At 37.0% G+C, this 16,132-nt stretch overlaps 1 protein-coding gene across 2 annotated transcripts in view; it reads left to right on the plus strand.

Moving 5' to 3' along the window:
* dync2h1.L (dynein, cytoplasmic 2, heavy chain 1 L homeolog) overlaps positions 1-16,132 on the plus strand; it is a 248,690-nt gene that overhangs the window by 6,415 nt on the left and 226,143 nt on the right. For both annotated transcript variants that reach the window (XM_041582681.1, XM_041582682.1), the window contains exons 4-12: positions 943-1,061; positions 2,964-3,108; positions 4,481-4,713; positions 5,439-5,573; positions 5,659-5,772; positions 6,734-6,845; positions 10,181-10,305; positions 11,947-12,122; positions 13,242-13,437. In XM_041582681.1, coding sequence (XP_041438615.1) covers positions 943-1,061; positions 2,964-3,108; positions 4,481-4,713; positions 5,439-5,573; positions 5,659-5,772; positions 6,734-6,845; positions 10,181-10,305; positions 11,947-12,122; positions 13,242-13,437 — 1,355 coding nt within the window. The remainder of the gene's footprint in view (positions 1-942; positions 1,062-2,963; positions 3,109-4,480; positions 4,714-5,438; positions 5,574-5,658; positions 5,773-6,733; positions 6,846-10,180; positions 10,306-11,946; positions 12,123-13,241; positions 13,438-16,132) is intronic.

Genomic DNA, 16,132 nt, shown 5'->3' on the forward strand with positions numbered 1-16,132 from the left:
TCCTTTTTTAATAGCACTAGCATTACAGAGATTATATATAATTCTCATCTGTTCCTGCCCCAGTGGAGCTTACAGTCTAAGGTCCCTGTCACACACACTAGGGTCAGAAGCATGTATGTTTTTGCTGTGCAGAAGTTAAAGGAAAACTATACCCTCAAACAATGTAGGTTTCTATAAAAAGATATTGCATAAAACAGCTCATATGTAAAACCCTGCTTCATGTAAATAAACCATTTTCATAATAATAGACTGTTTTAGTAGTATGTGCCATTGGGTAATCATAAATTGCCATTTTAAAAAATAAGGGCTGTGCCCTGGGCTCGTATGATTCACTGTGCACACAAACATACCAAACCATACTTGTTAGGTCAAATGAGCCAATTAACAGACAGAGTTGTGTATTTTGCTTCCATACATCTTTTTGTTAGAGCTGTAGTATTTCTGGTCAGTTTATCTCTGAGGCAGCACACAGACCATCACAAAATGGTGGCTCAAGGCAAGTGAGGACAATATTTACTTAAATATATATATACCAGTTTGGAACATTCTTTAATATGTTACTTAATTTGATATAAACTATCTGTTGCTCAAGTATTCATTTTGGGGGTATAGTTTTCCTTTAGCAGATGTAACCAGATGAAACCCACGCAGACACAGGGTGAATATGCAAATGCATTGCAGGTAGTTAGGCAGACTTATTGTGGTCAGTAGCTTTTGATATATTTGAATGACAGTTGTCTCTCAGTGCCTGTAATTTTGCACTTTGCTACAATTATTTTTATCTCACAGTAGTGATCAGATCTTCATCTTGTATTGGTTTCACTTACTATGCTCCGCTAGTTATTTACTATATAAAACTTATATAAAAGTATAAAAATGCAAAATAAAAACCTTTTGGCACTGAATCTTTATATTTCCTTAACACCGCTGTATCTTTCGCAGGCATTTTAACGCCAAATGACGAGTTTCAGTTTTGGGCAGAAATTTCAGAAAGTAAAAGTAAATCAAGTGCCAGGGATCGAGCGAGCCACTTTAATAAACTGTTTCAATCTATTGCAAATGTGAGTATTTTAAATATATGTGTGTGTGTATAGGTAATCATCTGTGTGTTGCTTTACTGATTTAAAGGGACGAATCGATCATAAAAATAGAATGCTGCACTAAAGATGGTTTTCTTTCTTTAAGAACTACATTAAAGCAGTTGTTCATCTTTAAGTTAACTTTAAATATGATTTAGAGATGATTTTGATATTCTGAGACAATTTACAATAGGTTTGTATTTTTTATGATTTGTGTTTATTTAGCTTTTTATTCAGCAGCTCTCCAGTTTGCAATTTCAGCAATATATCTGTCCAGATTATCCTAGCAACCAAACTGGCTAAATAGATAGCCTGTGCAAAATAAAAAATGTTTCTAATATAGTTAGTTAGCCAAGAATGTAATGTATAAAGGCTGGAGTGACTGGATATCTAACATAATAGCCAGAACACTACTTCCTGCTTTTCAGCTCTCTAACTCTGAGTTTGTCAGCGACTTTAAGGGGGGCCACATGGGACATAACTGTTCATTGAGTTTGCAATTCATCCTTAGTATTCAGCTCAGATTCAAGAGCAACAGTTATGACCCATGTGCCCCTCCTCAAGTCACTGATTGGTTACTGCCTGGTAACCAATCAGTGGAAACCAAGAGAGCTGCAAAGCAGGAAGTAGTGTTCTGGCTATTATGCGAGACATCCAGTCACTTCAGCCTTTATAAATGACATTTTTGGCTAACTATATTAAAACCATTTTTTATTTTGCACAGCCTATCTATTTACCTAGTTTCATTTTTACACTGAACAATTACTTTAAGATCATTTCTCTCTGTACATCCTGAACATCAAGCAAGTTTAAAAAGAGTTACATATAATGGGATTGCTCTGTCCATAGCCTGAAGCTCATTGGGTGCCATTTACACAGGACCTTAACTAGAGGTAGACAGAAGAGGCAATGGTTATTGGATGCCCACATGCATTGAGATGCAAAATATTTCATTTAGGTTGTCAATCAATCGATTCTTTGACTGTATCACTGAACAACTGGTATTTTATTGCTAGATTTGGTTTTGTTCCATTACTTAATTATTGTTTGAGCTGATAATTAGTGATGAGCCACTTTGTTTACCAGGCATGGATTTGTGGTGAACTTCCGGCAAAATTTTGCCACGGAAAAATCCGCTGCATCAAAAAAGTCACACATGTAACATTTGACGCACAAAAGAAAAAAATTGACTCACATTGACTAATGAATTTGGAGTGAGGAAAAAATAGTTGAACGAATTTTTCCTGAGTTCCGATTATCACTAGTGATAAGTACTTATGTGTCTGTTTGGATCAGTTAAATCTACAAAAATTATTTTAAAGGAAGAAATAAGGGCTAGTGTACCAACCCCAGTGCAAAATTGCATCTGTGCAGTAATCATTTTACTATGTTTTAGAAAATTAGAGCGAATCCCAAACCGAATCTTGGATTTGGTGCATCCCTAGTTAGTATATAAAACCAAAAGTATTTTGAATGATGCAATTATTTCCATAACTATCCAGAGCAAGACAAACAAATCCCTTCAGTAGATAAATTGTGAATACTTTATTCACCAACCATTTCCTTGTAATGTCAGCACATTCAACACATTCATTCAACAATGCCATGTTATAGTCTTGCTGTTAATAGTTTGCATTTCATTTCATGATTCAGTGCACTCCAGTGAATATTTGGATATGCAGCATTCTCCATAGGCTGTTATACACAGCAGCATCAAGAAATCATAAGTAAATTAGGTATTGCCCTGTTAATTAGGGTGAATGTCATGTCTAATAGGAGAGAGAGGGCACATACCATGTGACAGACGCTTGGGTTTTTTTGTAAGAGTAAGGTTATTAGTCTGTTATTAGAATATTCTTGTGATTTAAATGTGCTTGATTTCAGTATTACAGCACACTGGACAATCTCCCCTTATCTGAAGTTGTGCAGCTCGTAGAAACTACTCAGGAAACCATGGATGATGTTTGGAGACAAACCGATTATGACTCTTACCCAGAGCATCGCATGAAGCATTTACTCGACATCATAGGTATGTTTCCGGCATTGTTCCAGAAAAAACAGTTACTTTTGTTCAAAGCAAGATTGCAACTTTCTGGCACAATAATTGGTGCTGGGGGAGGTGCTAAAACACCTTTATTGTTTGGTAATTGAAATTGGATTAATACTGTACAAGGGAAGAACCACTGATTTGATGTGGTTGCAAACCAAGAAATCATTTCTTTGCCCGATTAGACCAAACCAAATTGGTGGTTGGCCACATCAGGCTGATCTGATCATGTGGCCCTAGAGTAAATAATTTGATTATACAGGGACCCCACGCAGACCTGTTTCCACAGTCTAATGTGGTCCTCACCTAATTGAATTTTACAATCTTCTTAATTGATAATCCTGGCAAGCCTGATATATAGGGGCCACAGAAGCTGTCACTTTGACCCCATACATGGGCAAATAAACTGCAGACTAGATCCAATGCATGGCCTGATTTAGACATGACACGCTGAAGGTCTCATTGAATTGATGTATCTGGCCCTTAGATGTTTTATAATTTCATACACAGTCAAATCAAAATATAACTAATAGAGTTTCCAGTACCTCCTTTGACGGGCAAGTTTTTCTTTGATGTTGGCAAAGTTGTGTTTTAAATGTCTGCAAGAGTACGTATAAGTTTAAGGAGAGCTAATGAGCGCCTCACTTTTTGCGCTACTATAGGCAGAACAAATACAAAAAAGGCAGGCTTTAAAGGGGCACATAGCATCAACATTTTTTGCCATTGTATTATACACTTCCAAAAACAGAAGGAGTTTGACTTTATACATGTTCTTTTGAAACCATTTAAACAACCCCTAAATGTCATGCTTCAAGCTACTTGCTATTAAGGAAAGTTGGTTGCATGCAGCACTTTACACTTTAGGATGCCAGCCAATCTGGTAGGAGAACAGTCAGTATGTAAGCAAACCTAACAGGAGATTATGGGGCTTCCCCAATACTGTCGCTGTGCAGCTCTCCCCTCACACTCTTCTTTTACTCTTCTTATCCACTTGGCAACTCTCCCTCTCTTCAGCCGCAATTCTTCAACTGCTGCCCTCCTCTGCTCCCCAAGCTTATACTAAGCAGGGCTGGAGTTAGAGGCAGCAGAGGTATGTACCCACCATAGCACGTGCCTCTTCTGCTTACTCCTGGAAGGCAAAGCTGTGATTGGCTATCCATGTTTTACTGGATTTCTGGGGAAGGATTATTAGGACACGCTCACTGTTTTTAAAATTTCTGTGTATTCCCATTAACTGGGAAAGAAATTCTTTCAAGTTAATGGATTGACCTAATTTTTCCCTAATGGCCTTTTCAATGGTGTTTTGCTTGTACTTGTGTGCTTTATACATTTTTGCTTTGATTTTATAACCTAGGAAGTGCCCTGGGTAGGACTGTTCAGAGAAACCTTGGTGATATGGACCATTGGAAGGACCCCTTTCCTACAGTTAAAGAAAACTTGAGAGCAGGAATTACTGTCTGTGAGCAATGGGCTGCTGCTTGTGAACACCTGACAGGGCAACTTTGGCGACGTTTTACTCCACACCCATGGAAAACAGAGACATTTTCTGCTGATTCACTAAAGAACCTGGGCGGACGTCTGGAGGAAGTATGTCTGCCCTTGATATGTTTTACCTTGGGTGGTGCTAATAACTGTTGTCTCTGATTTTTTTTAAAGGGGTGGTTCACCTTTAAGGTAACTTTTAGTATGATATAGAATGGCCAATTCTAAGCAACTTTTCAGTTTTTCTTCATTATTTATTTTCTATATTCTTTGAATAATTTGCCTTCTTCTGACTCCTTACAGCTTTCAAATGGGGTTCACTGACCCCGTCTAAAAACAAAAGCTCTGTAAGGCGGCACATTTATTGTTTTTGCTACGTTTTATTACTCATATTTCTATTCAGGCCTCTCTGAATTACCCTAGCAACCATGCACTGATATGAATAAGAGACTGGAATGTGAATACATTCCAGTCTCTTATTCATATCAGTGCATGGTTGCTAGGGTAATTCAGACCCTAGCAACCAGGTGGCCGAAAACTGGAGAGCTGACAAATAACAAGCGAAATAACTCAAAAAACACATATACTAAAAGATGAAAACCAATTGCAAATTGTCTCGGAATATCACTCTCTACATCATGCTAACAATTAACTCAAAGTTGAACCACCCCTTTAAGTGCTTTACTGTAGGTGTTCAAAATTGTCCATGTCATGTATGAAAAAGGAACACTGAAGCATTTTTTTGATGAATTCATTTTCATTAATGTTACACCTCTGTAGTTCTTCCATGTATCTTCCCTAATAAAGTTCCAAATCTCTGAACTCTTCAGGTATTGACTATACGTATGCTCCATGAAAAACTCCTTCACTTTTTACCATCTGGAGAAGACAATGCTCTTCGTTCTGTGAAAGTGTTTGAACCCTTCACTGGCTTGAATCCTGTGCACTACAATCCATACACAGAGGTAACGGTCATGATTTTGCCTTGGTTTTGTGTGGCTAGTGGGATTCTAAAGCATGAAACTAAATAGTATTTTACTCTTGTTCAAGCCTTTGTGGAGAGCGGCAGTATCACAATATGAAAGAATCATTGAACCTGCTGAACAGAAAACAGCCAGCAAGCTAAAAACATATTTTTCTGAATTCCATGATAGCCCACAACAGGTATGATATGATATTATTTGGCAAATCATTAAATATTTATTTTTGATATGTATGAAACCACTTTGTACAATTTTATGGGCAAGTGTGTGGCCAGCTTAAAGATGATTGAAAGCTTCAATATCATATGTAAAGGTTTTAGCAAGGCTTTGCTTTTCTTAGAGTTCTAGCTTATCCAAATGCACTGCTAGTCCAATCCAGTCAAGATACAATAAAAGATCTTGACTTTTTCTGTAAAGACATTAAAAAGCAGGGACAGCGCCCATAGTGTAATTTGCTTTTATGTTATTTGTACTTATTGCACTTACATAAGTAAAACTTCTGAGTGCATAGCAAACAAGTAATTTAGCCCTTTTGAGATATTGGTAATAAAGTGCATAATACGCTATCACACTTGTATAAAACTGGAGGAGTATTGTATATTGTAATGAAGACTTAAAGGGGTTGTTCACCTTCCAAACACTTTTTTCAATTCCGCTTTCAATTCCGTTCCAAAAAAAGTTTAAGGTTGAACGCTCCTGTCTCTGATGTTTCAGTCTGGCAGCTCAGTAACTCAGGTGCAGACTCTGAACTGTTACAATTTTGCAACATTTAGTTGATACATTTCTCGGCAGCATCTCTGGAGTATTAGAAACTATTGTTTCATTCTAACCGCTGCCTCTAGCAGGGACAAAGATAAGAAATGTATAAACTAAATGTATCAATTTAGAACAGTTTACAGGCTCGGCTACCCCCTCCAGGGCTGCTTCAGAAGGTAAAAAAAAGATAAATAGAAAGTCATTGGAAAAGTCATTGGAAAAAGTAATTATTTCTGGTGATCCATCTGAAAACAACTAGTTGTTTGAAGGTGAACCACCCCTTTAATCAATGTGAAGAACTGTGCAGCATATAATTTTTGCCACTTTATACCCTTTAACATAATTTTAATATTAGACGGCTGATGTATATGTTTAACATTTTTAAGCTCCTGCAAGCATTTCAAAAACACAAAGAACTGGTAAAGCGCCCAAGTCTCAAAAAACAGTTGAATCTAGAACGGGAAACACTTCTTGCAAGACTTCAAGACTCTAACAAAGGTAACGTGCATTCCATATGTTTCCTGCTGAAGTCTTCATTTTCCTTATTTTATAAAATGACAAAGCACTGTGCCAAGGATAACAGTAAACTCATCACTTTTGTCTTGTGTAGGCAGCAGAGGTACAAATCAAATCGGCTTAGAACCTGAGGGTTGTAAACCACAGTGTAAATCATTATATACCAACTGATTCAGATGTAATTTCTGCAAAATTCAGATGGTATTGCGCATAAAACAGTAAACAAACAGATGTATTTGGAACAGTCTTCTTTATAATGATATTTCTTTATTTATTCTAGAAAGAAGGAACAGTAGCAGAGACAGAGCATATTTTATTAATAAACATATTCAGAGCATCAATTTAAACACTAACACACATCGCTTCAACTTATAAACGACACTAGTCAATCTCTTTAAGAAGTCGGCACCATTTACTATGTGTTGCATCAATATATGCATCTCTCTTGGGGGCAGATTTACTAAAGGGCGAAGTTGCCATTGCTAGCGAAAATTCGCCTGAAATACCATCAGCTGGGACATTGCCAATGTAGAGGACAATTCGCTATCGAAAGAGTACATAGTTTCATGCCCTATCGCCAGGCGAATTTTCACTCGGGCTAATCACCGTTACTCTTCAAATTCACAGATTCAAATTCACAAAGTGCAAATTTTATAACGTTGCCTCTTTCGCAAAAGCTTTTCACCAGCTTAGACTTGGCGAACTGATTAGATGAAGCTACATCCTCCTCAATCTTATATCAGTGACATCATATCCTGTATGCCGAGTCATAATAACTATATAAAAAAAAAAAACCCTGGCGGTTTTTCATCTTTTAAAGTGGGATTATCTTTAAAAGTTGTAACTATTGAAAATGTGAACATTTTTTTAACCATTTGAGGGGCATGTCACATTTGTTTTAGGGTGGGCTCGTGTCTAGGACATTAGAGGATCTCTTTTGTCTTTATTTTGCTTCCTTGGACATTTTTTAATAATAAGTGGCCACTTCAAGCATTTGCACCAACATCTCTAATATAGTGAATAAAGTACCCCCTCTTGTAAAATATAAGGATATTATAAGTCACCGAGGAGTTTCATGACTATATAAAAACACGAGGCCGAAGGCCGAGTGTTTTTATACAGGTCATGGAACTCTGAGGTAACTTCTAATATCCTCATATTTTACAACTGGGGGTACTTTATTTATTATAATACACACGTTTCGATGAGTCATGTGACAGATATTACATCAGAACTGACCGTTTATAACTGATGACATCAGAACTCACCGTTTATAAGGATATAATTTACAGGATATTCATGGCTTTTGTGTATTATATAGTGAATAAAGTACCCCCTCTTGTAAAATATAAGGATATTATAAGTTACCGAGGAGTTTCATGACCATATAAAAACACGAGGCCGAAGGCCGAGTGTTTTTATACAGGTCATGGAACTCCGAGGTAACTTCTAATATCCTCATATTTTACAACTGGGGGTACTTTATTTATTATAATACACAAATTTTAGTGAGTCATGTGACAGAAATTACATCACTACTCACCGTTTATAACTGATGACATCACTACTCACCGTTTATAAGGATATAATTTACAAGATATTCACGGCTTTTGTGTATTATAAAGACATATATATGACCTATATGTACCCGCCCTATTCAAATTGACCTAAGCGTAAGTATTAATGAAATTTCGCTAGGCAGAAACGAATGTTAGCTAAAGTTCACTAGGAAATGTTTGTACTGACAAATTTATGCTAGCGAAACTTCACCAGTGTTCGGCTGCAGAGATGCAACTTCACGCAACTTAGCATTTTAGTGAATTGGCATAATGTTACCGAATTTGCGCCTGACGAAGTGGGGCAAAGTGTGGTGAAGCCTTCACAGATGAAAAATTGCCCCTTGGTTGGGTGCAGCTGGTCAAATCAATAAAATACTTCCAATCAAACTTATAATATATATATACATTTTTTTGGAGTCTTAGTTGAAAACATATATAATGAATAATGCACTGCCTTGCAGTTAAATATGCATATAATTATTATAATTTATGGCAGAATTCTGTGGCCATGTAGAGGCACAAAATCACAGGCCAAGTACATTTGAAGGAGATCTAAAGCTTAACCAAAGAAGTAGTATTTCATCCACCAGTGATGTTGCCCATAGCAACCAAATAGATCTTTGCTTTTGTTTTTTAACTTGTAAGTGAAATCTAACCTCCAACAATGCTCCTGTAGCTCCCCATCTTCTTTTCTGCTGATTCACTGCACAAGCTTAGGGATTGCCGCAGAAGAAACAACTGGAAAAAAAAAATGATTCAGATCATTGGTGCACGGCAGAGCAGAAACCAGCACAGTTAGTATCAAAAGCTTAGCTTCTTAACAGCTGCTCAAAATACACTGAGCATGTGCGTGTCACTGACACTACTAACAAAATTCATAACTGTAAACTCCTGCGACAAGTTTGAAGTCCTGGATCATTGCTGCTATTGAGATGCTGAGCTTTAGGCTGGTGCAATAAGCTCAGTATATAAAATATGTCATTTCTAGCAGGGATGGGCAAATAGTTTTGCCGCAGAAATGACGCTCATAGACTTGTATGGCGTCACACATCAAAAAAAAATAAAAAATAGACTTTAATGGCCACCGGCGACATTTTCAGGTAAATTCGGATTTTAGTAAATAACCCCATAAGGCTTTTTATCTGAAGCTAATTTGACAGTTTGCAACTATGATGGCCACCATGTTGGCATCCAGATTTCCACAACTTTTTAATTAGCTTTCATTTTTGTTTTTATAGCTTTTGAATTATTTGTCTTCTTCTTCTGTCTCTTTTCAGCTTTCAGATGGGGGTCACTGACCCTGTCTAAAAACAAATGCTCTGTAAAGCTACAAATGTATAGTTATTGCTACTTTTTATTGCTCCTCTTTCTATTCAAGCTCTCTCTCCTATTCATATTCCAGTCTCTTATTCAAATCAGTGCATTGTTGCTAGGGTAATTTGGACCCTAGCAACCAGATTGCTGACATTGCAAACTGGAGAGCTGCTGAATTAAAAGCTAAATGACTCAAACGACAAATAATAAAAAATGAAAACCAATAGCAAATTATCTCAAAATATCACTCTGTACATCATACTTAAAGTTAAATTAAAGCTAAACAGCCTCTAAGAATTGTTGATAAGTGCTGTACAGTTACTGTTTAATTGTATAGGTCTACTTTTGTACGATTAAATTACTGGCACATTCAATTCATCATCATCATCATAATAATAATCAGAAGATTTTATTCATATATATTATTCATTTACATTGTTTCAGATATTCTGTCAGACTTTGAATCACGCTCTCATGGATCTCCAGGAGACTCATCCGGACCACTTACAGGAAGGAACCTCCCAGAAGTAGTAAATAACATTGTATGGGTGCGACAGCTCCAGATGAAGGTAATTGCAGTGCATAAAGATATAAGCATATGTATCTAGTGCTATATTTCAAGCTCTGTGTTAACCCTATCCAATTCACCTTTCTTTTGGTTGTTTGCATGGGAGTTTCCTCTGCCTGCCTTGCTGCAAGATAGAAGAGTGGTGAGAAAAAGCTTAGGAGCCCCATCACTCAACCCATAAACTTAATTGCAGCACATTTTAAAGGACATGTAAAGCCTACATTTTTCTACCATGTATAGAAGTTGGGCATATAAAATAGTACCTTGTACGTGATCCAAATTAAGATATTCCTTATTGGAAGCAAAACCAGTCTATTGGGTGTATTTAAAGAACATGTAAAACCTACATTTCCCTCCATGTATATAAGTTGGGCATATCTTCCCCACCCAAGCCACATCATTTGTACTGCATATACCCCCTCCATTTGCCAGCGCCATTACATTTTCCTAAAACAAATAGCAGTTTTCACCCAGCAGCCATTTTCCCTCTGACACATCATCAGTAACATTGAGACATGTATGCTGTAGAGTTCATGCAATGTAGAATGCAGGGTTATACAGGCACCACATACTTTAATAAAAAGTTCTGCTGGGGTTGAGCACTGTAATGGGGAGAGGTGGTTAGGACAAAAAAAAAAGGATCAGACAGCTAGAGTTTCTATGGAAACCAGTAATGCTATCTCTTCATTGGCTGTTAGACTGGAGGGTGGGTTTAGTAATCTGAGCTGAGAAGAACTGAGCATGCTCAATAGCCATCAGCCAAAGTAAATTTCTAAGGGAGGGGGCAAAGTTGGTTAGAGGAGGAGAAGGAATTCTAAGTGATTAAGGGAATGCGGCAGCCTTATCGTTAATCTTTTAACAACCAGAGTGGCAGGTATTTAAAGATTTCAAAGAGGCTGTTCACTGATTACATTTTTGTGGAGGTGGTTTACATGTCCTTTAAACAAATCATCAGGATGTTATGGACAGGACCTGATTTCTTGGGGGGCGGGGTTTACAAAATTAATCTTTTCTTTCATATGTATACTATAAAATGCCAATACAGATGCTGAACTTAAGAGTCATCTCCTGTGACAAAAGGATACTATGGGGCATATTTATCAAGGGTCGAATTTCGAATTGAAAAAACTTTGAAATTCGAATTCAAAAAGACCAACCGAAGTTTTTTTGGGTCGAATAGGTCAATTTTCGAACGAATAGGTCCGTATTTGGCCAAATTCGAATTGTTCAAATTGAAGGAATAGTGCATTCGATCGAATTTGATTCAAAGTTTCCCCCCCAAAAAACTTAGATTTTTCAAAGTCCACCAATTGACTCCAAATAGGTTCTAGCAATTCGGCAGGCTTTAGATGGTGAATGGTCAAAGTAGAATTTTTAAAGAGACAATACATGATAAATTTCGATATTCAAATTGTTTACATTTTGTTTAAAATTTGGACTATTCCCAAGTCGAAGAACACAAAAAATAGCTTGAAATTTGAACTTTTTTCATTCGAAAATTCACCTAAACCTTTGTTAAATCTGCCCCTATGTGTTTGCACTTTGCTCCTTCCCACCCTTCATAGATGAGCCATTTGCTGTATTATGAACTTTCTTTATCTGATATGTCAGCTATAGGATTATATTTTTGTGTCTGTTTAAGGTGGAGGATTCTGTTAAGACTGCAGATGCTCTTCTATCAGATCTCTCTGGATTTCCATCATTCAGGAAGAGTGCGAATGACCTCCTTGATCAGCTCAAAGTATATGAACAAGAGCAGTTTGATGATTGGTTAAGAGAAATCAACGCTGGTCTGTCAGATCCAAAATCTGGTTTTTGGTTAGTAAAATCTCTATCTATCTATCTATCTATCTATCTATCTATAAATAAATAAATATATATATATATATATATATATATATATATATATATATATATATATATATATATATATATATATATATATATATATAACAAGGGAAAGTTGTGCTCACCACTAATTTTTAAAAACATTTTACAAAGGGACTAAGTTTTACCTGCAACTTACTAGCTGCTTTCAAAGTAAAACTCCCAAACTTGGCTGCCCTTTTATTAGACACCAGTGGGATCACCTGACTATAGCTGGGAAGGGTGGGAGCTACAACAAGGAGCTGTATATCTAGTTTTGATATTTGTGGTAAAACGTGTATAATGTAGACCTGCTGATGGGGTAAATACCAAAGATTTTACTCAGGAACAAATATTAGTGCATTTTTTTTTAAATTTAAAGAAGAACTAAGCCTTTTTATAGACTGTATTATTCTTATTTTAAAGAAATTGTTCAGGATATAAATAAAACTGGACAAATAGATAGGCTGTGCAAAATAAAAAATGTTTCTAATATAGTTAGTTAGCCAAAAATGTAATGTATAAAGACTGGAGTGACTGGATGTGAAACATAACATAACATAACACTACTTCCTGCTTTTCAGCTCTCTTGGTTTCCACTGATTGGTTACCAGGCAGTAACCAATCAGAAACTTGAGATGGGCACATGTTACTTTTGAATCTAAGCTGCATGCTGAGGATCAATTGCAAACTCACTGAACAGTTATGTCCCATGTGGCCCCTCTCAAAGTTGCTGACTAACCCAGAGTTATAGAGCTGAAAAGCAAGTAGTGTTCTGTTATGTTACACATCCAGTCACTCCAGCCTTTATACATTACATTTTTGCCTACTATACCAGAAACATTTTTTATTTTGCACAGCCTATCTATTTACCCAATTTTAATTGTTACACTGAACAATTCCTTTAAGCAGTGATCCAGCATTATAGTTCCTTGACAAATGTATAAATGCAGACAAGAGAAAGAATGTAGCTAACGGACAACATTCTTTCTCTTGTCTGCATTTAGTTAATGGAAGATAAACCATATTCATGTACTTTATAACCACTATGTTTTAATGTTACTTCTTCAGCTTACAACCCAGTAGTCAGGTTATGGAACTGGACCACTCTAATGGAACTCTACGAATACATTATTCTGACCGCCTTGTAACTCTTCTCAGAGAAGTCCGTCAACTCTCGGCGCTTGGATTAGTCATCCCACATAAAATTCAGCAAGCTGCCAAGACAGCACAGAATTTCTACAAGCAAGCAATCATTCTGAAACAGGTTAGTGGCTAAAGTGTGCAGTAAAATGTTTTGGAAAATTAATTATTGTGAAACTTCAGTACGCTATTTTAACAAAACTTAGGCTGGCTTTTATTAAGCAGAAATCTGGAGGCATGGGGGCAAATTCACTAACCTGCGGAAATTCGCCAGCGACGGCTTCGCTCACATTGCCACACTTCGCCAGGCGAAAATTCGCCAGGACAACGCTAATTCACTTAAATGCGAAGTTGCGTCCAGGGCGCCGAACGATTGCGAAGTTTCACTAGCGTTAATTCGGCAAGCAAAGCGAAGTTGTGCTAGCATTGGCTAATTTGCATACAGTGAGAAGTTAAATTTCAATGGACGTATATGTTGCAGCAAATACATTACACTACACAAGCCCAGGGAAGCTTAAAAAAAATAAAGTTGTTATATTGCCCTACACATGAGCCCAGTGTATAGTTTGTGTGCCATATGTTAGGAAATGTAGGGGGGAAGTGGGTTACCCCAAAAAATGTACGTTTTTTTGCAGCCTATCACCCTGAAAAACTGAAAAGTTGCCAGCGTTTTTTGGGAAAAATTTTCAACTATTTTTTGAGGAACTCCTATCTACTCTATTGCACTTCACCTGGTCTGAGGTGGTGAAGGCAGGTCTGGCGCAAGAGATAACGTTCATTAAAATCTGCATCTTAGTGAATTTGCGTAGTTACGTCCATTCGCCTGCCGTTACAGTGCGAAGTAGCGCTGCAGTCTATCTCCTTCTCTAGTGAATTTACACCTGCGCCCATTTTAAATCGGCGAAGTCCTGAAATCTCATCATGCTGGTGAATTTTCGCTAACGTTAGTCACTTCGCCCTTTAGTGAATTTCCCCCATGGTCTATCCTTGGCCATAAATTAACTTATTAGCTGCTGACTTTGCAACTTTTAAATGCACGTATAGGGTTAAAATAATGCACTCTTTAACTGACAGAACCACTACATTGAAGCATGGATGCAGTCCTGCGCTGGTCTTTTATTGATCTATTCATTGGCTAAGGAAACCAATTGATTTGTTTAATCTGCCTCTTGGGTGGCCAAATTACTTTAAAAGCTTCATTCTCTTCCTCTGGTTGGCATTGTACTGCAGGCAAATCCTCATAAATAAATTGCCTGGCCAAAGGCCAAGGGGAAAAGTATATCTTTTTTTAGAATATGGAACTCCTGGCACATGGATTATTATTCATCCTCAGAATGAAATTAAGCAAGTTTTATTGAAAGGATCATTTAATTTAAAGGAGAATGAAAGGGAAAATCAACGGGGATGCCAAGTTGTTTCTTGCATTCTCTTATAATGTAAGCTCTCATGAGAAGGACCCTCCCCCCTACTGTCTCTTGACAATATTCAATTTTGACTGTAAATCACTTTGGAAAATATTTATCTCTGTATATATTAGCATTTGATCTTGTGTTTGTGTCTCTTTACTCTGTAAAGTGCTGTGTGAATGATGTTATTATATAAATAATAACAAACAATGTGGCGCCCCTTCATAATTTTACCTTTACCTTTCCCTTTCCTTTAATTTCAATTTATTTAATTTAAATTATAGCTCTAATGATTTCAGCTGGTGGGCAGACCCTCCTCTACTGTTTTAAGAATCATGAGAATTATTGGAAGAAAGGCATTTACATTCACATGCAACCTGCCTCCCACGAGTGGTCACTTACTCCTCTTCTTCACCTGTCTGCCAGTAAATTTGGAAATTTGGAGAACTGCAACCCCCTCTCTATGACTACCTCTAGATTCTGCTCTAAGTGTTGCAGAGCATATCATTACTATGGGGCAGATTTATCAAGGGTCGAATAGTAAATTTGAATTCGAATTTTCGTGTGTCACAATTTACTAATGATGAACCGAATCCAGGATTCGGTTTGGCATTCGGCCAGGATTCGGCCTTTTTCAGCAGGATTCAATTTGAATCCTTCTGCCAGGCCAGACCGAATAATTAGAATATGCAAATTAGGGGTGGGAGGGAAATCACATGACTTTTTGCACAAGACAAGGAAGCAAAAATGTTTTCCCCTTCCCACCCGGTATTTGGCCAAATCTTTCGCGAAGGATTCGGGGGTTTAACCAAATCCAAAATAGTGGATTCGGTGCATCCCTAAAATTCACGCATTCAGATTTGAATCCCCCTATTCGCATGTAAATTAGAGATTTATCACAGTTCGACCATGGAAACAGTCCTAATTCGAATATTCGCCATCTAAAACCTGCCGAGTTCATGTACAAGTCAATGACAGAGGTCCGTTGAGCCATTTGGGGATGTTACTAGCCTTCCTGACATTCTAGTTTTTTTTCTGGAGAAAAACATGATTCGTTTCGAATCGAATTTAAATCTAATACAATTTGAATTTTCGGGTCGGAACCATTCGATAAAATATTAGACATTCAAATTTTTTTTCTTAAATAACCTCCCAGTCGAATTGTGAGTTTATTCTAATTACAAAATAATTCACATGAATTCGAAATTCGACCTTTGATAAATGGACTTCTGTGTTATACAATACCAGATGGCCCATGTGTTCCCTTTAGTTCCATTAAACAGGATGTAGTTTACATTAGTCATACAGTAGAGTGTCCATATTTTTTTTTTTTTTTTTTTAATGCTGTTACAGAGGATGTATTTAGCATCAGTTATACAGTAGTAGAGTAAGTCCATATGTTCCCATTGTTTA

This window comes from Xenopus laevis, chromosome 2L, assembly GCF_017654675.1.
Source record: "Xenopus laevis strain J_2021 chromosome 2L, Xenopus_laevis_v10.1, whole genome shotgun sequence".
Taxonomy (NCBI): Eukaryota; Metazoa; Chordata; class Amphibia; order Anura; family Pipidae; genus Xenopus; species Xenopus laevis.